Below are 26,566 nucleotides of genomic sequence, written 5' to 3' on the forward strand. Positions count from 1 at the left end.
CCAAGCTTGAGCTTGGTTAGGTGGGACATTCCCACTATCACGTACTTTGGAATGACCACCCTCTTGGCGAGCATGACTTCCATTTCTGGCCGGATTTCCCCTCTGCGAGTTGAGGCGATCTCGAAGGTCGGCCCGAGGGCTTTGCGCCGAACTTAAGCGATTACGCAGGTCTCCATTGGGAACCTTGTACAATTAGGGAAAATAGGTTTCTCAACATCTTCTAAGATTGATTGAAATTTAATTGGATCCATATGTAATTCAAATTGTGCATCATCAATTATTTCTACAATATCATCAACTTTATAATCCACATCAAAATACTTATTATTCTTAGATGGTCCCTCATCAGTGACTTTCATTATTTATCCGTGCAAAAACCACACTTTATAACTTTTGTCTATTCCATTCCTAAATAAGTGATCTTTTATTCTAACAATTGTCATCCTGACAAGGTTACCATACTTAACACAAGGACAAGGAATATTATTAGGAGATTGAGTATTCCTTGCACAAAATTGTAAGAAAAACTTAACTCCATTCCTATATTTCACTGATAACCTGTCTGCTGACATCCAATCTCTATCCATTGTCAAACTTCACACACAAAAAAAAAAAAAAAATAAACAAAGCAACAAACATTAACAATTAGATTCATGAATTGCCTAATTGACAAGTAAATAAAGGAAACAATATGTCCCAAAAAAATTGGGCAACATTTCCCCTATTTCCATCACATTTCCCAAATTTAAAACGTGCATGTATACAACACATGATATACACAAAAATACTCAACAAATCAATTTAACATGCATAATTCTCATATTACTAAATCTAAACAAAGTTGGGCAGCATTTCTCCTATTTCTATCACATTTTCCAATTTTAAATGAACTTATATTCATCACATAAACACAACAAACCAATTAATCAATCAAACATGCATAATTCCAACATTATATCACCACAGCACACAGTCCCATAACTTATCTCAACTATTATATAATCCGCACATTCCACTAAGTTCAATATCTTAATTATATATTAAGGCTAAAAATATTACCTCCAATATAAAATCCTCCAAAGCTTGATCTCACCAACAAAGTCGTCAACAAAAAACCTATTCAAATATACCAATAAACAACAAAAAAAAGAAAAAGAAAAAGTTAACAAAATATAAAGAAAAATATACTAAAGTTATATTCTAACTAAATAAACAATAAAGTGAAACTTAAAGAAAACACATAATATGTTATATATACTCATTTAAATACATAAACCCGAAATTAATTATTATTTTTTTAAATGTTAACAAAGCATAAAGAAAAATATATATAAATATCCTAACTAAATAAATAATAATATAGAACTTAAAGAAAATAAAAAATTTAATATCTATACATATTTAAACAATTAAACCCAAAATTTAAAAAGTTTACAAAATATAAAGAAAAATTTACAAAAAATATTCCAACTAATTAATTAATAAAGTGAAACTTATACAAAACATATACATTAATATATATATAGTCATTTACATAATTAAATCAGAAATTAAATTTAATATAAAAAAATTGAAAAACTTAACAATAATAAAGAAATTATAATAAAAAAATTCTGAAAAAATAAAATATTTAAATGAAAAGTTTAAACCTAAAACAATTACATAATCATTAATATAAAACTATCCAAAAATTAAAAACTTTGAAATATAGCAACTTTATAAAAAAAAATTCAAAAATTACATTTAATTCATAAAAATTAATAAAATTGCACTTACTTGTGGTAATTGAGTAATGTGAGTTCTTGAAGTAGCAAACCCCAAAAAACTAAGAAAGTTAATGGGTTTCCAAACAATAATCTTCAAGAATACAAAATATATACAAAAATAAAAAACAAAACTATGTATAAGGTTCATAAACATATATATATATATAATTCTCACCTTAAAATTGAAGAAAAAGGAAAAAAGCTCACCCAAATGGTTAAACACCATGGAGGCATCGCTGGATTTCGGACAGAAAACGTTCTCTCATTTTTTCTGCAATTTTTAGGTTTATGGCAATCTGGGACGAAGGGCACGCTGATATAAACTAACAGGCCATTTGCATCAGTGGGCCACGGTAACATCCCATTTGCATTAGTAGGGCACTGATGCAAGCGCCTAAGTAAAACACATGTTTTAGTTAGGCATTTACACCAGTGCCCCACTGAAGCAAACAAATTGTTACTGTTAGTGGCCCACTGACACAAATGGCACGTTAAACAACATCATGGTGGCACTAACGCAAAAATCCTCATTTAACGCCATCAGTATATGTACTGACGCAAAGGCCCTTGCATTTGTGGCAGTGCCAAACTGCCACAAATGCTAAATCTCGGTCAACGGCGTCAGTTAACTATGTTGGCTGATGCGTTTGACTGACACAAATGACCTTTTTTGTAGTATTGAGAAATTATGTTTATTTTAGCAAAACAACTTTTGTAGGCACACAGTAGAAAAAATAACAAGAACAAAAAAGTAAAATACTCTCACTCAAAAAACGGGCGTGCGACTGGTTTCTTGCTCCCGATGGTGAGGCGCAAGCGAATCAATCAGAAGCCTGGATCTAAAGCTTCTCCGACCGAGAATAGTGCAGGAAAAGTTAATCTAGAACGGGTGGAGGTTGAAGATGAGGCGATTAGAGAACCTATTGAGGAAGTCTTTGTAGATATGGTCGATAATTTCCAGGAGGTGGGGGAGGAGCACTCTCTGGTCTCCGGTAGTCAGACCAAAGCTGATGTTAATGTTGAGTCAAGGTCATGGGCGGTGGATTCAGAAGAACAAGATTTTCAGGAACTAGCTAAAGATAAATGGTCACGGTTTCAAGACACGTTTGCTGCAAGGGGGGTGTTCGACTCAATTATGAGGAACCCTTGATTCGTGATGGTCAATTAATTGCTCAAGTTGATAAAGAAGAGATAGAAGTGGAGGCTTCTTTTTGGCAGTCAGCTATGGTTTGTGTAGTCTTGGGTGCCAACCCTCCATTGTCTGTGTTTGAGGGATTTATCAATCGTATGTGGGGTAAGCTGGGTATTGAGAGAATAGCACGCATGAATGGAGGATATACTCTTGTTAAATTCAGGGATGAAGCTACTAGAGACTTGGTTTTGGAAGCTGGTGTGGTTCATTTTGACAGAAAGCCAGTTTTACTGAGGCCATGGGCGACTGGTAAAGTCAGTTCTGGTCTGGGTAAGGTTGCCAGATTTAGGTCTCCAATATTGGGGACTTAAAACTCTAAGTGCTCTGGTTAGCACTATAGGTAAGCCTATGATGATGGATATGGTAACCAAGGACAAATCTATGGTGAAATTTGCCAGAGTTCTTGTAGATGTTGAAATCTCTGATAATATTCCTCAGTGTATTAGCTTTTTAAATGAGAGTGGCCAGTTGATGGAGCAACCTATAGAATTCGAATGGTTGCCTACTCGTTGTTCTTGTTGTAATAATTTGGGTCATGGTGCTTCTAATTGTGAAAGGTCTCAGGTTCAGAGTGAGGCAGTTCTTGTGGTTGGGTCTAAAGGCATTTAGGTTGCAGACAAGGATAGTCAGCAGCAAAGAAATTGTGATAATCTGGCTGGTTCTCGAGAGTTGAAGACAGGTAATGACTCAGTTCAGGATGCTGGTAACTCATCAGTTGGGCAGGATCTATCTTGGTCTACCCCAAAGAGAGTAGGTGGGGTTAAGATAAAAGCTGCTGCTAACGTGACAGTGAGGGGTAACAAGTTTAGTCTCTTACAGGAGAGCAAGGAGATGGTTACAAAAAGGAATTTACATGATCCTCAACCTTCTAATGGAGGGATGTAATGTGCTTTGTTGGAATATTAGGGGTCTAAATAATAGGAATAAGCAAAGATCCTTGTTTGAATTTTGTATTGTTAATAAAATTAGTTTGGGTGGTTTTCTTGAAACTAAATTGAAAAACAAAAAAATTGAGGAGATGATGATGAATTTTTTTGTTGGTTGGAAGTGGTATAGCAGTGAGGTAGTTGAAGGAAGGATTCTCTTAGTTTGGAGGGAAGATATTGTTCAAGTAAATATTATTCATGTCATGGACCAACTTGTTCATTGTGAAGTTAGGATAAAAGGTTCTATGAACCAAACGTTGCTGTCATTTGTCTATGGTAGGAATACTTTGGAAGAGAGAAAACTGCTTTGGCCTCATCTTTTGTGTCCCAAGGCTTCAGCAGCTCCTTGGCTGGTTGTGGGGGATTTTAATGCAATATTTGATTATGGTGATCGCATAGGGGGTCGAGAGGTCTCTCACTCGGAAGTGGCTGATAGTAGCCAGTGGAGAGCTTCTGTTTTAATTACTGAATTACGGTCTAATGGATCATTTTTCACATGGTCTAATAATCAACATCCAGAAACTAGGATTTACTCTAAGCTGGATAGAGTTCTTGTCAATGAAAAGTGGTCTGATTCTTTCCCTGACTCTGAAGCTAGAATATTTTGGGATACCTTATCTGACCATTGCTATTGCATCATCAAGACTGTTCAGTTCAAGGAGTTTGGGATTAAACCTTTTAGATTTTATAATTGCTGGTCTACCCATGAGGATTTTCGTGTTATTGTTCTTGATTGCTGGTTAAAACCAGCAGGGGGAATCGGGTTGCAGCAGGTCTTGCTGAAGCTTAAGAGACTAATTCCTATTTTGAGTCGCTTCAACAAACAACAAGTTGGGGATGTTATTCAATAGTATACAGCAGCTAAACAACAATTAGAAAATGCCAAATATAGGTTGTAGCAATTCCCTTCTTTAGACTCATTGCAGCAGGAAGAGTCTGATGCAGCTAGAGATTTTGCTAACAAATCCTGTTCTTATGAGAGCTTTCTGCGTCAGAAGAGCAAGATTAACTGGCTGAGGTTTGGTGATGAGAATACGGCGTATTTTCGTGCTTCTCTTAAACAACGGAAAATGAGGAATCGTATTTCTAGTTTTATTAACGATGAGGGTCATATTGTTGAAAACTATCCTGAGGTTATTGATCATTTTTACAATCACTTTAGAGGTGTTATGGGTAAGGTGAGTTTAGCTTCAAGGCAGATTGATCAGAATTGTTTCAAAGAGGGGCATACTTTAACACTGGAGCAACAACTCAGATTGATTCAGCCTTTCACCCGGAAAGATGTTAGGAGAGCTTTGTTTAGTATTCCTTCAATCAAGAGTCCAGGTCCTAATGGGTATGGTTCGGGCTTTTTTAAAGCTCTTTGGAGGGATATTGGTGCTGAAATTTCAGATGCAGTTTTGTTGTTTTTTACAACTGGTGAGATTCCTACTGAGTTAAATAGAACTATACTCACTCTTATACCTAAGGTAGATTCTCCCTCTGTGGCTTCCGATTTTAGACCCATTGACTGCTGTAATACGCTGTATAAATGCATCTCTAAGATGATTTGCTTTCGTTTCGTTTGGCTGAAATTCTTCCGACTCTTATAGACCAAAATCAGGGTGCTTTTGTTAAAAATCGTCAGCTGGCTCATAATATTCAGATGCTTCAGGACTTGCTTCATGGGTATTCTAGAAAGAATATATCTCCCCGGTGCCTGTTAAAGATCGACATTAGTAAGGCCTATGATTCTGTAGATTGGGCATTTTTGGAAGAGATTTTGTCAGCTTTTTGCTTCCCTAGAAAGTTTATTAAGTGGATTATGGTCTGTTTGTCGGATTCCTCTTATACACTGCTTATGAATGGGCGGTTACAGGGCAGTTTTGAGGGGAGGAAAGGGTTAAGACAGGGGGATCCTATTTCTCCTCTTTTGTTTGTACTGGTTATGGAGTATCTTACTAGACTCCTTAAGCAGGTTGCCAATCATAGAGAGTTTAGATTTCACCCTTTGTGCAAGCATTTACATTTAGTGAACCTTTGCTTTGCGGATGACCTGATCTTGTTCTGTAAGGGCAATTATCGTTCTGTTCAGTTGATGTTTGAGGGTTTTTTGAGTTTCTGTAATAGTTCAGGGCTGGCTGTTAACTTGAATAAGTCTCAAATTTACTTAGGGGGTGTAGCAGCTGAGGTGAAGCTGAGTATTTTGAATCTTGTTGCACTTGGAGAGGGTAATTTCCCTTTGAAATACCTGGGTTTCTCTTTGAGACCTACGAAATGGCAAGCTGCTGATTGTGGGGTTATCATCAAGAAAATTCAGACTAAACTTCACATGTGGGCGAGTAGACACCTTTCATTCGCGGGGAGAACACAGTTGATATTTTCAGTTTTACTTAGCATCCGTAATTATTGGATGCATGTTTTGTTGCTGCCTATTAGTGATATTAATGAAATTGACAGGTTGTGTAGAAATTTTCTTTGGGGCTCTTCCAATTCTCGAAGTAAACTTCATTGTACATCTTGGGCTCAAGTTTGTCTCCCTAAATCTCTTAGAGGTCTGGGATTTATGGAAGGTGCTGTGTGGAATAAAGTTCTCATGGCTAAATTCATTTGGGCTTTATCCACTAAGCAAGATATGTTATGGGTGAAGTGGATTGATGGAATTTATCTCAAGGGTCATTCTTTTTGGTCTTACAATCTTAAAGCTGATGTGAGTTGGTATTGGCATAAACTCTGTTACCTAAGGGAATTTGTCTTTGAATCTAAGCTGGTTAGTGCAACTGTGAATGGTTCTCTCAGGCTGAAGGTTTTGCTACACAGCACTCTTCAAAGACAATCAGTTGCATTTGCTAAGGATGTTTGGTGTTGTCTTTCTGTCCCTAAGCATAGGTTCATCTTGTGGCAGTCTGTTTTGGGTCATCTTCTGACTAGGGATAATTTAGTGAGGTGCCAAGTGGCTGGTGTCTCTGTGTTGTGCCCGGTCTGTGAGCAGGAGGAGGAATCGCATCAGCACCTTTTCTTTGATTGCTGGTTTTCTCAGCAAGTCTGGTCTTTGCTCAAGGGGTGGTTAGGAACTAGTATCTGGCCGGCTCATTTTGCTGACTGGAAAGAATGGCTCAACAGGAAGCCTAGGAGTGTTTTGCATAGCATTTATATTGCTGTGTTGGCTGCTACAGTTTATGGAATGTGGTATAACAGGAATTCTTGCATTTTTTCGGGTTATTCTTATACTCCCTGGTATGTTGTGAGGATGATTAAGAAGGCAGTGAAGTACAGATTGTATGGTCGGCTCAGTCAGAAAGTTCTTAGGCAAAATTGTTCTCTAGCATCTCTTGTTGATAATATGTAATCTGTTTGTATATGTTTGTATCTATTGATTTAGCAGCCGTTTGAACTGGTTTTGTACTGTTTGTATTTGTTTGTTTTGGTGCAATATAATCCTTTTTCATAAAAAAAAAAAAAACTTTTGTAGGCACACATATGCTGGTGACTGTAACGACCCAAATTCCCTAATGTGGCTTAATGCTTGGATTAGGAGGCCAGAAGGGCCATAATTGATTTATTATGCAATTATGTGATTATATGCATGATTATGTGAGTTATATTATTACATGATGATAATTGTATGCATGTGGGTCCACTTCTTATTAGAAGGGCATTTTCGTAATTTGGCCCGTTGAGGGCATATCTATATATTTATGTGCATGCTGGTCATTTATGGGTGAGACCACATTGTTATGTGGATATGTTTGAGCTATTCAGCATGAGACGATCTTATGTTGCAAGATTAGCAGTATGGTCATAACGAGATTAATTTTTAGGATCGGGGTAAGTTTGGGGATAATTTGATGCTTAGTAGATTACCGGGAATGAATGGGTAATGGGATATGATTTAATTACTATTTGAGAATATTGGGAATAACGAGAATTGGAGGACATTAATTATAATTAACGGGATAGACGAGAAATGATTGTTTTGCCCTTTGGTGGCTGTAAAGGAATTAATTGGTCCTAAGGGCATTTTGGTCTTTTGACCATGGGATATACTTAAGGTTAGTGGCTGTAGAAGGGTCTAAGACTAGGGAAAAAACAGAGCTCTCTCTTTCACTCAACTCTCAATCATCTCTTTCTCTCTCTTGGGTTGAGATTTTTGAAGCAAGCTTGAGGATTAAAGCTTGGGAATCAAGGCTTGAGGGTTTAGGTTTATGATCAACAGCTGAAGGGGATTCAATTCTGTGTTTAAGGTAAGGTTTCCAGCTGAAGTTTCAAGTTTCTACTCTTTTTTTAAGGTTAGTTTAAAGCTTGAGGTTTTGATCATGAAATTGGGTATGTGTTGATGTTTTGAGTGGTTAAGGCTTATGTTTTGTTGTTAAACAGGTGGATATTTTTGTTGATGCTTGGGTTTAATTGTGGGATTGGTTTGTTGAGGTTTTTGCTAGTTTTGAATTGAGAAATAGGCAGGGGAGCTGGGTTCGTGGGGTCAACTCGCGACCGAGTTCATGCAAGTCGCGACCTGGACCCATTCCAGAGCCTCCACTAGGCTTTGTCTAACAGGCGCGCCGCGACACACTGGGTCAAGTCGCCGCCCGCCCCTAGTACCATCACAGTCAAGGCAGAGTGTGACTCATTAGTCACATATCCAGAGTGTGACTCATTAGTCACCTATCCAGAGAGTGACTCATTAGTCACCTACCCAAGGAGTGACTCATTAGTCTCCTATCTGATTAGGGCTGCAAGCCCCAAAATGATTACATGATCATTTATTGATATTGTATACATGTAGTAATAAGCTTTCTTGCTGAGCTTTGGCTCACGGGTATTATATGGTGCAAATGAAGGGAAAGAAAAGCTTACCCAGACTTGGGTGGAGAGTTTAGGTGGCATTGTGTACATATGTGGCTGCTTGACCACCACGACCAAGGTGTTTCTTAGATGAACTAGGGTTTAACCCTATTTTTGTCGCTTAGGTCGGCGGGTTGTAACTTTTATACTATAATGATCATTTTGGATTGTAAATAACTTTGTAAACACTTTTATGGGCCCATCTACAGTTTAATGTTTTAAATAAAATATATCCATTCCTTTTGGCCGAGATTTTTTTTTGCCCTGTTCTATTAATGACAACTAGATTAAATTTTATAACCTAATGACTCTCTTAGCAAGTTAAGCACTATTTTAAGTCCACAGTAACCGTCTTGGAGTAACCAGGGCGTTATAACTTGGTATCAGAGCGTGCCAAGGTTTAGGGTCCTATAGACTGGCTGGGCATGTGCACTCGCCACTGAAGACAAGCTCGACTCATGGTTTGTTAACTATTTATGTGGTTATGTGTTTAACTGCTTAAATAGAATATAAATGCTTTACCTGCCTACATGAGATACATTAATAAGTCTGGACCTTGACTGGTGCATGATAAGCAAGAACATACTTATTAGTACTGATATTGCTAGAACATACTTATTTGCATTGTTAATTGTTAATTGCTAAATTTTAAATGTTATGATCATGAATCAATATGTTTATCTGTATGATTATGGAACATGGATGAATATTTGCTTGATCTTGGACGGTGAGGCGGTAAGAGGTTTAGTTATCACTGCCTAACTGGTCGTATTGATTGTTTCAGCATAGTATAAGTTGATAATATGCTTCCAAGGCAGATAGATTCACCAGCTAGCCAGGAAGATCAGGACCAGAATGATAGACAGGGTCAAGAGAATGACCAGAGTTAGGTTCCACAGCCAGCTTTCGATAACTGACAGCAGTTGTTTGCTGATTTGTAGGCCAGAGTTATGAGGAATGAAGAAGAAATTCGCATCTTGAGACAACAATACATTCCTACATGGAGCATTTTACCAGAGGCACCATCTGAAACGGTGCCAAAAGTGGAGTTGTGTCTAGAGGCTGGAAGCGAATAGGAACCTCTTTATGAAAGGTTCAGAAAATAGCAACCTCCAGTTTTTTAGGGTAGTGTAGATCCAGCTAAGGCTGAGCAATGGATGAGCATGGTTACCACCATCCTTGACTTTATGAGGGTGTCTTGTAATGAGAGGGTTGTTTGTGACACATATATGTTTTGGGAGGATGCCCAAATTTGGTGGGAAGTCATATCCCAGACCAGAAATGTCAATGCCCTGAGTTGGGAAGAGTTTTAGACTATGTTCTATGAAAAGTATTATAATGATGCCATCAGGGATGCAAAAGCTGAAGAGTTCAGCAGATTACTTCAGGGGAGTCTATCAGTGACAGAGTATGCTTTAAAGTTTGAAAGGCTGGCCAAGTTTGCCATGGACCTGGTGCCCACTGATGGGACCAGAAGGGAGAGGTTTCTCTAGGGGCTACAATCTAGAATAGCTCGAGATGTTCGTATCACCACTATGGCTAGAGTTACTACTTATGCACAGGTGGTTGAGGAGGCACTCACAGCTGAGAGCACAGAGAACAATATCTGGAGGGACAATGCAGCTAGAAGAGAGTTTAGGAGGATGAGACCTCCATCTATTGGTTCAGGTAAGGGCGGAGGCCCAAGTGATTAGAGGAGGAAGGCTCCTGATGCCTTCCCAGCCCCAGGCCCTGATAGGCGACCACGTGGTATTTCAATGGGCCGCTAGGGTGGCAGTGAGGCCTGCAGGACTTATCCTTAGTTCCCTAGGTGCAAGAGGCACCATATGGGGGACTGTAGGGAAAAATATTGATTCTTATGTGGGCAGTGGGACATTTCAATAATGATTGACCGAAAGCAAGAAAGGAAGAACCCAAAAAGGTAGACAACTCGACCCCAGCTCGAGTGTTTACATTGACTCAGGCAGAAGCTGAGGCTTCACCCTCAGTAGTTACAAGTCATCTGTTTAGTGTTGGAACCCCTTATACTGTTTTGATTGATTCTGGTGGTACACATTCTTTTGTTGCTAATAGAATTATGATAGTGTGTGTAGACCATGTGATTATTATGTTATGGGGTTCGGGACCTTGTTACCCACTGGGGAGCTGGTAGTATCTAGGAGATGGGTTAGATCACTGCCAGTGATAGTAGAGGGTAGAGAGTTGTCAGTTGATTTGATAGAGTTAGTTATGACTAACTTTGACATGATTCTGTGTATGGATTGGTTAGTGAAGAATAAGGCAACCATAGATTGCATAAGGAAGATGGTAACCCTCGAGCCTGAAGGTGAGGATCCTTTTGTGTTTGTTGGCACTGTGCATGGACCCTATATACCTATGATAACTATTTTGAGGGCCATAGATCTATTCCAAGGAGGTTGCATATGATTCTTAGCCTGTGTGGTTGATACCAGTTAGGCCATGCCAGTGGCCAAATTAGGCTGTGAGTTTTTGGATGTGTTTCTAGAAGATTTACCAGGGTTGACACCACAAAGAGATATTGAATTTGTGATTGAACTGGCACCAGTGATGAAGCCAGTGTCTAGAGCATGTTACTGAATGGCCCCAGCAGAGTTAAAAGAACTGAAAGTTCAGCTGTAGGAGCTGTTAGATTTAGGTTTTATCAGACCTAGTTTCTCATCGTGGGGTGCACTAGTACTGTTTGTGAAGAAGAAAGATGGTTCTCTAAGGATGTGTATTGATTATAGAGAACTGAATAATTTGACATCAATCATAAACTGAATAATTTGACATCAATCATAAGTATCTTATACCAAGGATAGATGATTTGTTTGACCAGTTGCAAGGTAAAATGGTATTCTCAAAGATTGACCTTCGATATGGTTATCATCAGCTAAGGGTCAAGGAGGGAAAATACCAATGACTGCTTTTCACACTAGATATGGGCATTGTGAGTTCTTAGTCATGTCCTTTGTTGACTAATGCCCCAGCTGCTTTTATGGATTTGATGAATAGAGTGTTCAAGGATTATTTAGACCAGTTTGTGATCATCTTCATCGATGATATCATGGTTTATTCTCAGTCAGAGTCAGAACATGAGCAACATCTGAGGTTGGTTTTACAGAGACTGATGGAACATAGATTGTTTGCAAATTCAAGAATTGTGAATTTTGGTTATCTTAGGTAACTTTCCTTGGGCACATTGTCAATATAGAGGGGATTAAAGTGGATCTAGCCAAGACTAAGGCGGTTAGAGATTGGCCAAGTCCAAAGAATGTTTTAGAAGTTAGGAGTTTCCTTGGATTGGTAGGTTATTACAGACGCTTTGTGGAAGGGTTCTAAAAAATTGCTACTTTATTGATTGAGCTGACACACAAGAATCAAAGGTTTATGTGGTTAGACAGGTGTGAGACAGCTTCCAGGAACTGAAATAGAGGTTGATTACAGCTCCAGTTCTATGTCTTCCTACAGATCGGGAGAAGTTTGTGATATACTGTGATACCTCACATCAGGGCTTGGGTTGTGTTCTGATGCAGTCAGGGAAGGTGATTCCTTTTGCCTCACATCAGCTGAAGAAGTATGAGCAGAGATATCTCACTCATGATTTAGAGTTGGCGGCTGTGGTCTTTGCATTAAAGGTATGGATACATTACCTTTATGGGGAGAAGTGTGAGATTTATGCTGACCACAAGAGCTTAAAGTACTTCTTCACACAGAAAGACCTGAACATGATATAAAGACATTGTCTGAAGTTAGTAAAAGATTATGATTGTGAGATCTTGTATCATCCAAGAAAGGCCAATGTTGTAGTAGATGATTTAAGTCGGAAGGTTCCGGGACAGATTTTCAGTGCGAGGCTGATATCCAGAGAATTAGCAAAGGATATGACCAGAGCTGGTATAGAGTTACTGGTGAGCCAGTTGACTAACATTACGCTACATTCTACACTGCTGGAGAGAATCAATGAAGGTCAGTTGGGTGATCTAAAACTGATCATGATCAGAGGGATGTTTTAGTTGGAGTGTCCAAAGATTATTCAGTGTCAGACATGGGTTTGTTGAGATACAAATGTCAAATATGTGTTCCGTTAGACACTGTTATGAGGCGAGAGATTCTGGATGAATCTCATACTACTCCTTACTCTTTGCATCCGGGCACCACGAAGATGTATCACGATGTAAGATCACTGTTTTGGTGGCCTAGGATGAAGATGGATGTAGTAGAGTATGTGGCTAAGTGCTTGACATGTCAATAGGTCAAGGCTGAGCATCAGAGGCAGCAGGGTTATTGCAGCCTCTAGACATCCCGTAAGGGAAATGGGAGGACATCATGATGGATTTTGTGGTGGGGTTACCCAGGACTGTAGGTCAACATGATTCAATATGGGTTATTATGGATTGATATACTAAGTCAGCTCATATTCTACCAGTGAGGACTACCTATACAGTTGACCAGTACACAAATCTCTATGTGAGAGAGATTGTGCGCCTTCATGGAGCACCGAGGTCGATCGTGTTAAATCGGGACCCTAGATTCATTTCCATGTTTTGGGGAAGTTTACAAAGGGCGATGGGTACACAGTTGAAGTTTAGTACTGCTTATTATCCTCATATAGATGGACAATCTAAGAGGATAATTCAGATATTAGAAGACATGATGCGAGCATGTGTGCAGGACTTTGGTGGGTCCTGGAGTAAGTATCAACCTTTGATAGAGTTTTCCTACAACAATAGCTATTAGTCGACCATTAGGGTGGCACCTTATGAGATGTTATATGGTAGGAAATGCAGATCTCTCATTCATTGGGATGAGATAGGAGAAAGGAGATACTTGGGTCCTGAGGCAGTTCAGAGGACCAATGAGGCCATTGAGAAGATGAGAGTTCGGATGCTCACTTCTCAAAGTAGATATAAAAGTTATGCAGATCCTAAACGTAGGAACGTGGAGTTCTAAGTGGGAGAATATGTTTTCCTTAGAGTCTCGCCATGGAAATGAGTGAGAAGATTTGGGAAGAAGGGCAAGTTGAGCCCTTGATTTGTAGGTCCATTTGAGATCCTGGAGAGGGTTGGTCAGGTGGCCTACATGTTGGCTTTACCACCGGCATTGTCGACCGTGCATAACGTGTTTCATATCTCAGCTCTTCGGAGGTATGTATCAGATGTGTCTCCTGTATTGAGTTACAAGTTTCTAGAGCTTGAGGCAGATCTCTCCTACGAGGAACAAGCAGTCCAGATACTAGACAGGAAGGACAAGGTCCTGAGGAATAAAACTATACCTTTGGTTAAGGTATTATGGAGGAACAGCAAGGTCGAGGAAGCGACCTGGGAGCTGGAGTCAGATATGCAGATTTTGTATCCCGAGTTGTTCAGGTAAATTTCGGGGACGAAATTTTTGTGAGGAGGGGATAGTTGTAATGACCCAAATTCCCTAATGTGACTTAATGCCTGGATTAGGGGGCCAGGAGGGCTTTATTATGCAATTATGTGATTATATGCATGATTATGTGAGTTATATTATTATATGATGATAATTGCATGCATGTGGGTCCACTTCATAATTTGGCCTGTAGAGGGCATATCTGTATATTTATGTGCATGTTGGTGATTTATGGGTGAGACCACATTGTTATGTGGATATGTTTGAGCTATTCAGCATGAGATAATCTTAGGTTGCAAGATTAGCGCTTTGGTCATAACGGGATTAATTTCCAAGCTCGGGGTAAGTCTGGGGGTAATTTGATGCTTAGTATATTACTGGGAATGAACCAGTAATGAGGTATAATTTAATTATTATTTGAGAGTATTCGGAATAACGAGAATTGGAGGACGTTAATTATAATTAACGGGATAGACAGGAAATGACTGTTTTGCCCTTTGGTGGCTGTAAAGGAATTAATTGTCCCTAGGGGCATTTTGGTCTTTTGACCATGGGATACACTTAAGGTTAGTGGATTTACAAGGGTCTAAGCCTAAGGCGAAAATAGAGCTCTCTCTTTCACTCATCTCTCAATCATCTCTTTCTCTCTCTTGGGTTGAGATTTTTGAAGCAAGCTTAAGGATTAGAGCTTTGGAATCAAGGCTTAAGGGTTTACGTTTATGATCAACTTGGTTATGTGTGATGTTTTGAGTGGTTTAAGGCTTAGGTTTTGTTGTTAAACTGGTGGATATGTTGTGTTGATGCTTGGGTTTGATTATGTGATTGATTTTTTAAGGTTTTTGCTGGTTTTGAATTTAGAAATAGGCAGGGGAGGCTGGTTCTTGGGGTCAAGTCGCGACCAATTTCATGCAAGTTGCAACTTGGACCCATTCCAGAGCCTCCCCTAGGATCTGTCTAGCAGGCGTGCCACAACCCACTAGGTCAAGTCGCAATCCGCCCCTGGTACCCCCAGACAGAGGCTCTCTGTCTTAGGGGCTCACTGCGACCCACTGGGTAAAGTCGCGGCCCGCCCCTCCCTATTGTGCTAGGATGGGTTGTTATTAGATTTTAGGCTCGGATTTTCATTTCTTAAGGCTCGGGATCGAATCTACTAACCGTTTTAGTACGATTCGAGGTCTCGGGAGCGAGGTTTAGACCATGAACCTTTTATTATTTATTTTATTAATGGAATTTAATATTTGGTTATGACTAGATGATCGCTAAGGGACTTAGGCACTAATCGTTCTCAAGGGCCATTCTTTTATTACTTCACACTCGAACCAGAGATAAGAAAAATGCACCCAGTATGTGACATGCATGGTTATTTATGAGGCATGTTGAGTTCTCTATATATGGACATTGATTGCATTGTAAATGCTTTGCAGCTTTTCTTATTTGTGAATGGTACTGACTTATTAGTCAGAAACGTTTCTTTTTCATGGATGCTGGGTTGGGAAAGACGTTCAACCGATATTGTAATGCCCCAAAATCCCTAATGCAGTTTAATGGCTGGATTAGTAGGACGGGAGGGCCATAATTGCTTAATTATGCCATTAAATGAATATATGCATGTTTATGTGAATTATATTATAATATGATGTTATATGCATGCATATTGGTTCACATTTGAGTATTAGGGTCTTTTGGTAATTTGGCCCGTTGAGGGCATATTTCTGTATTTTGGTCCATATTGTGATTTGTGAATGAGATCCTATTATTATGGAGATATATTTGAGCTATTCGGCATGAGACGGTTTTATATTATGAATTAGTGGTTTTATCATAACAGGGTCTTTTATTGGGATATTGAGTAATGAGAATGTTATTTGATGATAAATTGGGAACTATTGAGATCAGGATGAAATTCTGGGAGTTTTGGCTATAATGTCCCCGGGGGTGTTTTTGGGACCCCGAGCACGAGGTTTTATTTGAGGTTACTTAAGCTTGAAGTAACTTGTCAGACTGAACTGTACGTTAGAAAACCCTCTTTCCTTCTTCCCGTTAGTTCGTTTTACCGTTCGAGGCAATTTCGAAGAAATCTTGAGTTCCAGGAGTCAGAATAAAGCGAGGATCGAGGCATAGTGATCCTAGGATAGATTAGAAGCTTGATGACCGAAGGATTTGACGAGAAACAACCCAATCAAATGTAATATAAGTTTTAAGTTTTGAGTTTTTAGAGTTTCTAAGCTTTGAATTGGATTTTGTGAATCGTTGAGTTTTTGGTTCGTTTGAGCCTCAGGATTTGATGGTTTTGGACCGTTGGGAAGCTTGGGAACTTTGATTTTTGGATTTGGAAGTGTTTAGGTATGTTTTTGGAGGGTTTGAGATTATGGAAATTGAGTTTGTGGATTGTTCTGGGTTGAGGTCTGCGGCCTTGACCTTGGGCGCCGCGACCCTAGCTCGAAGTAGCAGGGGGAGGGTTTTGGCCTTCCTGGACGCCGTGGCCGCGGGTATAGGGTTCCATGGCCCTTGCTCCTGGTGTGGTTGGGGGCCGCGGCTCAAGGTGCTAAGGCCACAGCGCTTGGTTGGTTTTGAGCCTGTTTGAGTGTTTTGACCTCGGGAACTTGGTTTTAGGCCTTGGGATGGTTCCTACAACCCGGATAAGTGGGGATTGTTGTCTCAGAGGCTAGATCTTGGTTTGGGAACCTTTGATGTTCATTTTTTTTGTGGTGTCCCATATTTGGTTATGACTAGGTGACCACTAAAGGGCTAAAACTCAGATCATTCTCAAGGGTCGCTCTTTTATTCATTCTCGCACGAATCAGAGGTAAGAAAACTACACCCTGTGTATATGACATGCATGGTTCTTGATGAGGCATGTTGGTTGATAAATGTTGACATTGATTGCATATTAAATGCTAGTGGATGTTGTTTACTTGTGTATGGCACTGATTAGTCAGGGATGACACTGGTCGCGTATCACTGACCTAAGAGTCAGAAATGGCATAAGCGTCTTGAACGCAAGGCCGAATGAAGATTAGATAAAATCGATACCAGCGTTGAATGACTCTAAGGCATTAACACTGGACCGACCCTAAGGTCGATGAATCTTATAAGTGCTTGGCTAGTCTAGGACTAGTTACTTAGAGCCAGGGCCTAAGGCCTAGGTGGCTGCTTGTCACATGGCTAGGGAACAGTGTTCCATGGTTATGACTCTATGGTCATGAGGAAGGTTATGTTGGTGACTAGTCATCATGCACCTATCCTATTTAAGCTAGAGAAAGGAACACTTATCTCTAAAGCCCCACTTGGCTATTTGGAACTGAACCCCCCTTGGTGACTTTTCAACTGTCACTCCTCTATTTTGGACTGGAAGTCCTGAATGATTATTATGATCATTGTTGATATTATATCATGCTATATTGTGTTTTCTTTCTGGGCCTTGGCTCATGGGTTCTATGTGGTGTAGGTAAAGGGAAAGAAAAGCTCACCCAGCCTTGAGTTGAAAGCTTAGGTGGTGATGTGTACATATGCGACTGCTTAACCACCACGGCCAAGGAGTTCTCAGAGGAACTAGGGGGTTTACCCTATTTTTGCCGCTTAGGTCGGTGGGTTGTAAAATTGAAACAGTAATGACCATTTTGAGTTGTAAATAACTTGTAAATATTTTTGATGTCCCATTAACAATTTTATGCGTTAAATAAAATATATCATTTCCTTTTGATTGGTTTTCCACCTTAGCCTGTTAATAACACTACAAAGCAAGTTTTTAACCAAAGGACTCGGGTAGCCAGTTAAATTTTCTGTTCATCGTTCACCGTAATTGTTCTGGGGTAACCTGGGTGTTAAAACTTGGTATCAGAGCGTGCTAAGGTTAGGGTTCCTGTAGACTGGCTGGGCATGTACACACATCACTGAAGTTAAGCTCAACTCATGGTTTGGTAACTATTGATGTAGTTATATGTATAACTGCTTAAATATAGTATATATGCTTTACCTGTATGCTTGAGACACCATGTTAAACCTGTGCCCTGAAATATTATATCGTCAACAAATGTGTGCAAAATAATACTGAGATTGCTGGAACATTCTTATTAGGATTGTTGATTGTGAACTATTATGTGATACATGCTTAGTGCTAAATGCTATAAACATGTATTTGCTTGTATAATTGTATGACTGTGGAATATGATAATTGCCTGCTTGTTCTTGGACCTTAAGGCAGCAAGAGGTTCAGTTATCTCTACCTGACTGGCTGTATTGATCATTGTTTCAGCAATGTATCAGTAATAAGAATGAGTCTAGGGCAGACAGATATGTCAGCTGGCCAGAGTGATCAAGGCCAGAATAATAACACTCATGGTCAGGAAAATGACCAGTCACAGATTCCACAGCCAGCTGCTGTACACTGGCAACAGATCAATAGTGATATGCAGGCTACAGTGTTGAGACAGGGAGATGAGCTTCGTCACCTGAGACAACAACAGTGGCTAGTGTATCAGAGGCACCTCCTATGTCGGTGTAGTAGTAGAGCAGCTGCCTTAGGTTGGAAATAAATGGGAGCCTCTTTATGAAAGGTTCAGGAAGCAGCAACCTCGAGTTTTTGAGGGCAGAGCAGATCCTGCCAAGGCAGACAATGGATGATTATGATTACCACCATCTTAGATTTCATGAGGGTGGCAGGTAACGAGAGGGTGGCTTGTGCTACTTTTATGTTTTGGGAGGATGCCTGAATTTGGTGGGAGGTTATTACCCAGACCAAGAATGTTAATACCCTGAGTTAGGAATCAGACTTTGTTTAATGAGAAATATTATAATGATGCTATGAGGGCGGCAAAGGCCGAGGATTTCATTAGGCTACTTTAGGGAGGTTTGTCAGTCAGTGAGTATGCCTTAAAGTTTGATCGTTTGGCAAAATTTTCCATGGAGTTGGTGCCCACTGATGGGACTAGAAGAGAGAGATTTCTTCAAGGGCTCCAGCCCAGATTAGCCCGTGATGTACGTATCACCACTATGGCTGGGGTTACTACCTATGCATAGGTGGTTGAGAAGGAACTCACAGTTGAGAGTGCAGAAATCAAGATCTGGCGAGACAGTGCAGCAAGAAAAAATTTCAGGAGGACATGTCCTCCATTTGTGGTTTCAAGTAGGGGTGGAGGCCCCAGTGAGCAGAAGAGAAAGGTTCCTGACACCTTCCCAGTTCCAGGTCCTGATAGGCGGCCCCGTGGTATTTCAATGGGTCTTCTAGGTGGTAATGAAGCCTGGAAGTCTTATTTTGAATGCTCTAGATGCAAGAGGCATCATTTGAGAGAGTGTATGGCAAGGACCAGCTTCTCTTGTGGAGCAGTGGGTCATCTTAAAAAGGATTTCCCTAAGATAAGAAAAGAAGAACCCAGAATAGCAGACAGCTTAGCCCCAGCTCGAGTGGTCGCATTGACTCAAGCAGAAGGTGAGGCTTCTCCCTCAGTTGTTACAGGTCAGCTTCTTAGTGCTGGAACCCCTTATAGTGTATTGATTGATTCTGGTGCTACACATTCTTTTGTTGCTAGTAGTATTATTGATAGACTGTGTAGACCCTGTGATTTTTATGCTGTGGGGTTTATAACTTTGTTACCCACTGGAGAGTTAGTGGTATCCAGGAGATGGGTAAAATCTTTGCCAGTGACAGTGGAGGGCAGAGAGTTATCAATGGATTTGATAGTGTTGGTTATGACTGACTTCGATATGATATTGGGTATGGATTGGTTGGCAAAGTATGGGGCAACCATTGATTGTAGAATGGTTTCTGTTTTGAGGGCTAGGGATCTATTGCAAGGAGGTTGCATTGGATTCTTAGCCAGTGTGGTTGATACCACTCAGGTCATGCCAGTGAGACCAGAAGATACCAGACTTGTTTGTGAATTTCTGGATGTGTTTCCAGAAGATTTTCCAGGGTTGCCACCACACAGAGAGACAGAGTTCGTGATAGAACTGGCACCAGGGATGAAGCCAGTGTCTAAAGCACCTTACAGAATGGCCCCAGCTGAGTTGAAAGAGTTAAAAGTACAGTTTCAAGAACTGTTGGATTCAGGTTTTATCAGACCTAGTTTTTCACCTTGGGGTGCGCCAGTTCTGTTTGTAAAGAAGAAAGATGGTTCTCTGAGGATGTGTTTTGATTACAGAGAACTGAATAAGCTGACAATTAAGAATAAGTATCCTTTGCCAAGGATAGATGATATGTTCGATCAGTTGCAAGGTAAAAAGGTATTCTCAAAGAAAGACCTTCGTTCTGGTTATCATCAGTTGAGGGTCAAGGAGGGACATATACCAAAGATTGCTTTTCGTACTAGGTATGGGCATTATGAGTTCTTAGTTATGTCATTTGGATTGACTAATGCCCCTGCTGCTTTTATGGATCTGATGAACAGAGTGTTCAAGGATTATCTGGACCAGTTTGTGATCGTCTTCATCGATTATATTCTGGTATATTCTCAGTCTGAGTCAGAGCATGAGCAGCATCTGAGGTTGGTTCTACAGAGACTGAGGGAACATAGACTATTTGCTAAGTTCAAGAAATGTGAGTTCTGGTTATTTTAGGTGCCCTTTCTTGGGCACATTCTTAGTAAGGAGGGGATTAAGGTAGATTTAGCGAAGATTGAAGCGGTCAAAGATTGGCCAAGGCCAAAGAATGCTTATGAGGTTAGAATTTTCCTTGGATTGGCAGGTTATTATAGGCATTCTGGGGAAGGGCTCTCAAAGATTTCTACTGCATTGACTGAGCTGACATGCAAGAATTAAAAATTTGTGTGGTCAGATAAATGTGAAAACATCTTCTAGGAAATGAAGCAGAGATTGATTACTGCTCTGATTCTGAGACTTTCGATGGATCAGGAGAAGTTTGTAATTTATTGTGATGCTTCTCATCAGGGTTTGGACTGTGTTCTGATGCAGTCAGAGAGAGTAATTGCTTATGCTTATCATCTGTTGAAGGAGTATGAAAAGAGGTATCCCACTCATGATTTAGAGTTGGCGGTTGCGGTCTTTGCTTTAAAGATATGGAGGCATTATCTTTATGGAGAGAAGTGTGAGATCTATACAGACCATAAGAGCCTGAAATACTTCTTCACCCAGAAAGATTTGAATATGAGATAAAGGCATTGGCTGGAGTTAGTAAAATATTATGACTGTGAGATTTTATATCATCCAGGAAAGGCCAACGTGGTAGTTGATGCTTTAAGCGGGAAGGGTCCGGGACAGATTTATGGTGCAAGGCTGATACCCAGAGTGTTGGTTAATGATATGACCAGAGCTTGTATAAAGTTGCTGGTGGGCCAATTGGCTAACATTATGCTACAGTCTACACAGTTGGAGAGAATCAAGGAGGGTCAGTTGAGTGATCCACAGCTGATCAAGATCAGAGAGGATGCTCTGGCTGGAGCATCCACAGAAGGATGGTTCTCTGAGGATGTGTATTGATTAAAGAGAACTAAATAAGTTGACAATTAAGAACAAGTATCCTTTGCCAAGGATAAATGATCTGTTCGATCAGTTGCAAGGTAAAAATGTATTCTCAAATATCGACCTTGGTTCTGGTTATCATCAGTTGAGGGTCAAGGAGGGAGACATACTGAAGATTGCTTTACATATCAGGTATGGGCATTATGAGTTCTTAAACTTGTCGTTTGGATTGACTAATGCCCCTGCTGCTTTTATGGATATGATGAACAGAGTGTTCAAGGATTATCTGGATCAGTTTGTGATCGTCTTCATCGATGACATCTTGTGATATTCTCAGTCTGAGTCAGAGCATGAGCAGCATCTGGGGTTGGTTCTACATAGATTGAGGGAACACAAACTACTTGCAAATTTCAAGAAATGTCAGTTCTGGTTATCTCAGGTATCCTTTCTTGGGCACATTGTCAGTAAGGAGGGGATTATAGTAGATCCAGCAAAGATTGAGGAGGTCAGAGATTGGCCAAGACAAAAGAATGCTTCTGAGGTTAGAAGTTTCCTTGGATTGGCAGGTTATTATAGGCGTTTCGTGGAAGGGTTCTCAAAGATTGCTACTACATTGACAGAGTTATTGCATCCTCTGGATATCCCAGAGTGGAAGTGGGAGGACATCACGATGGATTTCGTGGTGGGCTTACCCATGACTGTTGGTCAGTATGATTCTATTTGGGTGATAGTGGATTGCTACACCAAGTCAGCTCACTTCTTGCCAGTAAGGACTACATATACAGTTGACCAGTATGCAGATCTCTATGTGAGAGAGATCGTCTGCCTCCATGGAGCGCCAAGGTCGATCGTGTCAGATCGTGACCCCACTTTTACTTCCAAGTTCTGGGGGAGTTTGCAGAAGGCCATGGGGACACAATTGAAGTTCAGTACGGCTTATCATCCTCAGACAGATGGGCAATCTGAGAGGACGATCCAGATATTGGAAGACATGTTGCGGGCATGTGTGCTGGACTTTGGTGGATCTTGGAGTAAGTATCTCCCTTTGATAGGGTTCTTCTACAACAACAGTTATTAGTCTACCATTTGAGTTGCACCTTATGAGATGCTGTATGGTAGTAAGTGTAGGTCTCCCATTCATTGGGATGAGACAGGTGAAAGGAGATACTTGGGTCCTGAGGCAGTTCAGAGGACCAGTGAGGCCATTGAGAAGATTAGAGCTTAGATGGTCGCTTCTCAGAGTAGGCAGAAGAGTTATGCAGATCCCAAGCGTAGGAACGTGGAGTTCCAAGTGGGAGACTATGTCTTTCTTAGAGTCTCACCATGGAAAGGGGTGAGATGGTTTGGAAAGAAGGGTAAGCTGAGCCCTAGGTTTGTAGGTCCATTTGAGATCCTGGAGAGGATTGGTCAGGTGGCTTACAGTTTAGCTTTGTCACCGGCGTTGTCAGCCGTGAATAATGTATTTCATGTTTCAGCTCTTCGAAGGTATGTATCTTATGTGAATCATATTTTGAGCTATGAAGATCTGGAGCTTGTGGCTGATCTCTCCTTTGAGGAGCAGCCAGTCCAGATTCTTGACAGAAAGGATAAGGTCCTCAGGAATAAGACGATACCTTTGGTTAAGGTGTTGTGGAGGAACAGCAAGGTCGAGGAAGCGACCTGGGTGCTGGAGTCAGAGATGCAGGATCAGTATCCCAAGCTGTTCAGGTAAATTTCGAGGACGAAATTTCTGTAAGGAGGGGATATTTGTAATGCCCTGAAATCCCTAATGCAGTTTATTGGCTGGATTAATAGGCCGGGAGGGCCATAATTGTTTAATTATGCCGTTAAATGAATATATGCATGTTTATGTGAATTATATTATAATATGATGTTATATGCATGCATGTGGGTCCACATTTGAGTATTAGGGTGTTTTGGTAATTTGGCCCGTTGAGGGCATATTTGTGTATTTTGGCGCATATTGTGATTTTTGAATGAGATCCCATTATTATGGAGATATATTCGAGCTATTTGGCATGAGATGGTCTTATATTATGAATTAACGATTTTTTCATAACGGGGACTTTTATTGGGATATTGAGTAATGAGAATGTTATTTGATGATAAATTGGGAGCTATTGAGATCAGAAGGAAATTCTGGGAGTTTTGGCTATAATGTCCCGGGGGGTGTTTTTAGGACCCCGAGCACGAGGTTTTATTTGAGGTTACTTAAGCTTGAAGTAGCTTGTTAGATAGAACCATACGTTAGAGAACCCTCTTTCTCTCTTCCCGTTAGTTCGTTTTAACGTTCGAGGCAATTTCGAAGAAATCTTGAGTTCTAGGAGTTGGAATCAAGCGAGGATCGAAGCATAGCGATCCTAGGAAAGATTAGAAGCTTCTTGACCAAAGGATTTGACGAGAAACAACCTAATCATAGGTAATCTAAGTTTTAAGTTTTGAGTTTTTAGAGTTTCTAAGCTTTGAATTGCATTTTGTGAATCGTTGATTTTGTGGTTCGTTTGAGCCTCAGGATTTGATGGTTTAGGACCATTGGGAAGCTTGGGAACTTTGATTTTTGAGCCTGTTTGAGTGTTTTGACCTCGGGAACTTGGTTTTAAGCCTCAGGATTGTTCCTACTACCCGGATTAGTGGGGATTGATGTTCTGGAGGCTAGATCTTGGTTTGGGAACCTTTGATGTTCATTTTTTTTATGGTGTCCCATATTTGGTTATGACTAGGTGACCGCTAAAAGGCTAAAAGTTAGATCGTTCTCAAGGGTCGTTCTTTTATTCATTCTCGCTCGAATTAGAGGAAGGAAAAATGCACCCTGTGTATATGACATGCATGGTTCTTGATGATGCATGTTCGTTGATAAATGTTGACATTGATTGCATATTAAATGCTAGTGGATGTTGTATACTTGTGTATGGCACTGATTAGTCAGGGACATCACTGGTCGCGTATCACTGACCTAAGAGTCAGAAACGACATAAGTGTCTTGAACGCAGGGCCGAATGAAGATTAGATCTAATCGATATCAGCGATGAATGACTCTAAGGCATTAACGCTGGACATACCCTAAGGTCGATGAATCTTATAAGCGCTTGGCTAGTCTAGAACTAGTTACTTAGACCCAGGGCCTAAGGCCTAGGTTGTTGCTTGTCACATGGCTAGGGAACAGTGTTCCATGGTTATTACTCTATGGTCATGAGGAAGGTTATGTTGGTGACTAGTCATCATTCACCTATTCTATTTAAGCTAGTGAAAGGATCACTTATTTCTAAAGCCCTGGTGACCCTATCGTCACATGGCTATTGGGAATTGAACTCACCTTGGTGACTTTTCAACTGTCACTCCTCTATTTTGGACTGGAAGTTTTGAATGATTATTATGACCATTGTTGATATTATATCATGCTATATTGTGTTTTCTTGCTGGGCCTTGGCTCATGGGTGCTATATGGTGCAGGTAAAGGGAAAGAAAAGCTCACCCAGCCTTGAGTGGAGAGTTTAGGTTGTGATGTGTACATATGCGACCGCTTGACCCCCACGGCCAAGGAGTTCTCAGAGGAACTAGGGGGTTTACCCTACTTTTGCCGCTTAGGTCAGCGGGTTGTAAATTTGACACAGTAATGATCATTTTGAGTTGTAAATAACTTGTAAATGTTTTTGATGGGCCCATGAACAGTTTTATGCGTTAAATAAAATATATCCTTTCCTTTTGATTGGTTTTCCACTTAGCCTATTGATAACACTTAGAAGCAAGTTTTTAACCAAAGGGCTCATGTAGCGAGTTAAATTTCTAGTTCACCATTCACCGCAACTGTTCTAGGGTAACCAGGGCATTACAGATATCACACTCAATGTGTCTGCATCTTTGGCACTTTCAAATTTAGCCAAAGCATCAACATTAGAGTTTTGATCGCGAGGTACTTGTTGTATGGTGTATTTTTTGAACTGTGTAAGCAAGTCTTTAGCTTTGGTCATGTAGGCAGCCATCATCATTCTTAGAGTTTGGTATTCCCCCAGGATTTGGTTTACAACTAACTGTGAATCACTGTAAATATCTACTAATAAGGGTTTAACATCTCTTGCAAGTTAAAGTCTAGCGAGCAGGGGAATCGTATTCTGCTTCACTATTTGAGGCACTAAATCCAAATTTTAATGCACAATGAATGTGATGCCCTACAGGTGTAGTTAAAATTATACCAGCTCCAGAGTTGTACTCCTTTATGGAACCATCCACATACAATTTCCATGTTGGCCAGGTCTCTTAATTTATATCTGGTGTTATTACTTGCCTGTTATCTTTTGGTACACCTGTACATTTAGCAATGAAATCTACTAATTCTTGCCCTTTTGTTGCTGTCCACGATTGGTAGGAAATTTTGTATTATCCAAGCTCTATTTCCCATTTAAGCAGTCGACCTGATGCCTCAAGTGTTTGCAAAACCCCCCTGAAGGGTTGGTTGGTAAGAACCTTGATCGGATGGGTTAGAAAACAGGGTCTCATTTTCCTTGCTGCTAGCAGTAAGCAGTATGCTAGTTTTTCAATTAAAGGATATCTCGTTTCCGCTCCTACCAGCCTCTTGCTAATGTAGTACACTGGATGTTGAGTTTTATCTTCTTCCCTTATAAGCATTGCACTAACAACATGCTCAGTGACTGCTAGATAAATGAGAGCAATTTCGCTATCAAATGTTTTGACAAGGTTGGTGGTTGTGCAAGATGCTCCTTGAGAGCTTGGAAAGATTTCTCACACTCCTCTGTCCACTCAAACTTGTTGTTCCCCTTTAGTAGGTTAAAAATGGAACATATTTGTCTGTCGATTTTGATACACATCTACTAAGGGTTGTTATTCATCCAGTAAGGCTTTGTACATCTTTTATCTTGGTTGGTGACTTCATGTCTATTAAAGCCTTGATTTTCTCTAGGTTTGCTTCTATTCCTCATGAATTAACAATGCACCCTAAAAATTTTCCAGAGCCAACTCCAAACTAGCACTTTAGAGGGTTGAGCTTCTTATTGTAATGCTTTAAGATATTAACGCATTCCACTAAATGTTGAACATGCCCCCAACCTTTTTTT

General features: G+C 40.2%; 1 protein-coding gene across 1 annotated transcript; it reads left to right on the forward strand.

The window, feature by feature from the left end:
- Nucleotides 1-2,990: 2,990 nt before the first annotated feature.
- LOC133785653 (uncharacterized) lies at nucleotides 2,991-7,212 on the forward strand. The gene is made up of 6 exons (XM_062224874.1): nucleotides 2,991-3,207; nucleotides 3,299-3,522; nucleotides 3,568-3,839; nucleotides 3,928-4,723; nucleotides 4,811-5,399; nucleotides 5,477-7,212. Exons 1-6 carry the CDS (start codon nucleotides 2,991-2,993, stop codon nucleotides 7,210-7,212), a joined length of 3,834 nt encoding a protein of 1,277 aa, XP_062080858.1.
- The last annotated feature ends 19,354 nt before the right edge of the window (nucleotides 7,213-26,566 follow it).

This window comes from Humulus lupulus, chromosome 6 (assembly GCF_963169125.1).
Source record: "Humulus lupulus chromosome 6, drHumLupu1.1, whole genome shotgun sequence".
Classification (NCBI taxonomy): Eukaryota; Viridiplantae; Streptophyta; class Magnoliopsida; order Rosales; family Cannabaceae; genus Humulus; species Humulus lupulus.

Excerpts from the sequence above, each read along its gene's own strand:
- LOC133785653 (XM_062224874.1), top strand. The coding sequence starts at position 2,991 with ATGGTTTGTGTAGTCTTGGGTGCCAACCCTCCATTGTCTGTGTTTGAG. Across the intron at positions 3,208-3,298 it reads ACTGAGGCCATGGGCGACTG|GTAAGCCTATGATGATGGAT; the intron begins GTAAAGTCAGTT and ends TTAGCACTATAG. Across the intron at positions 3,840-3,927 it reads CAACCTTCTAATGGAGGGAT|TTTGGGTGGTTTTCTTGAAA; the intron begins GTAATGTGCTTT and ends TAATAAAATTAG.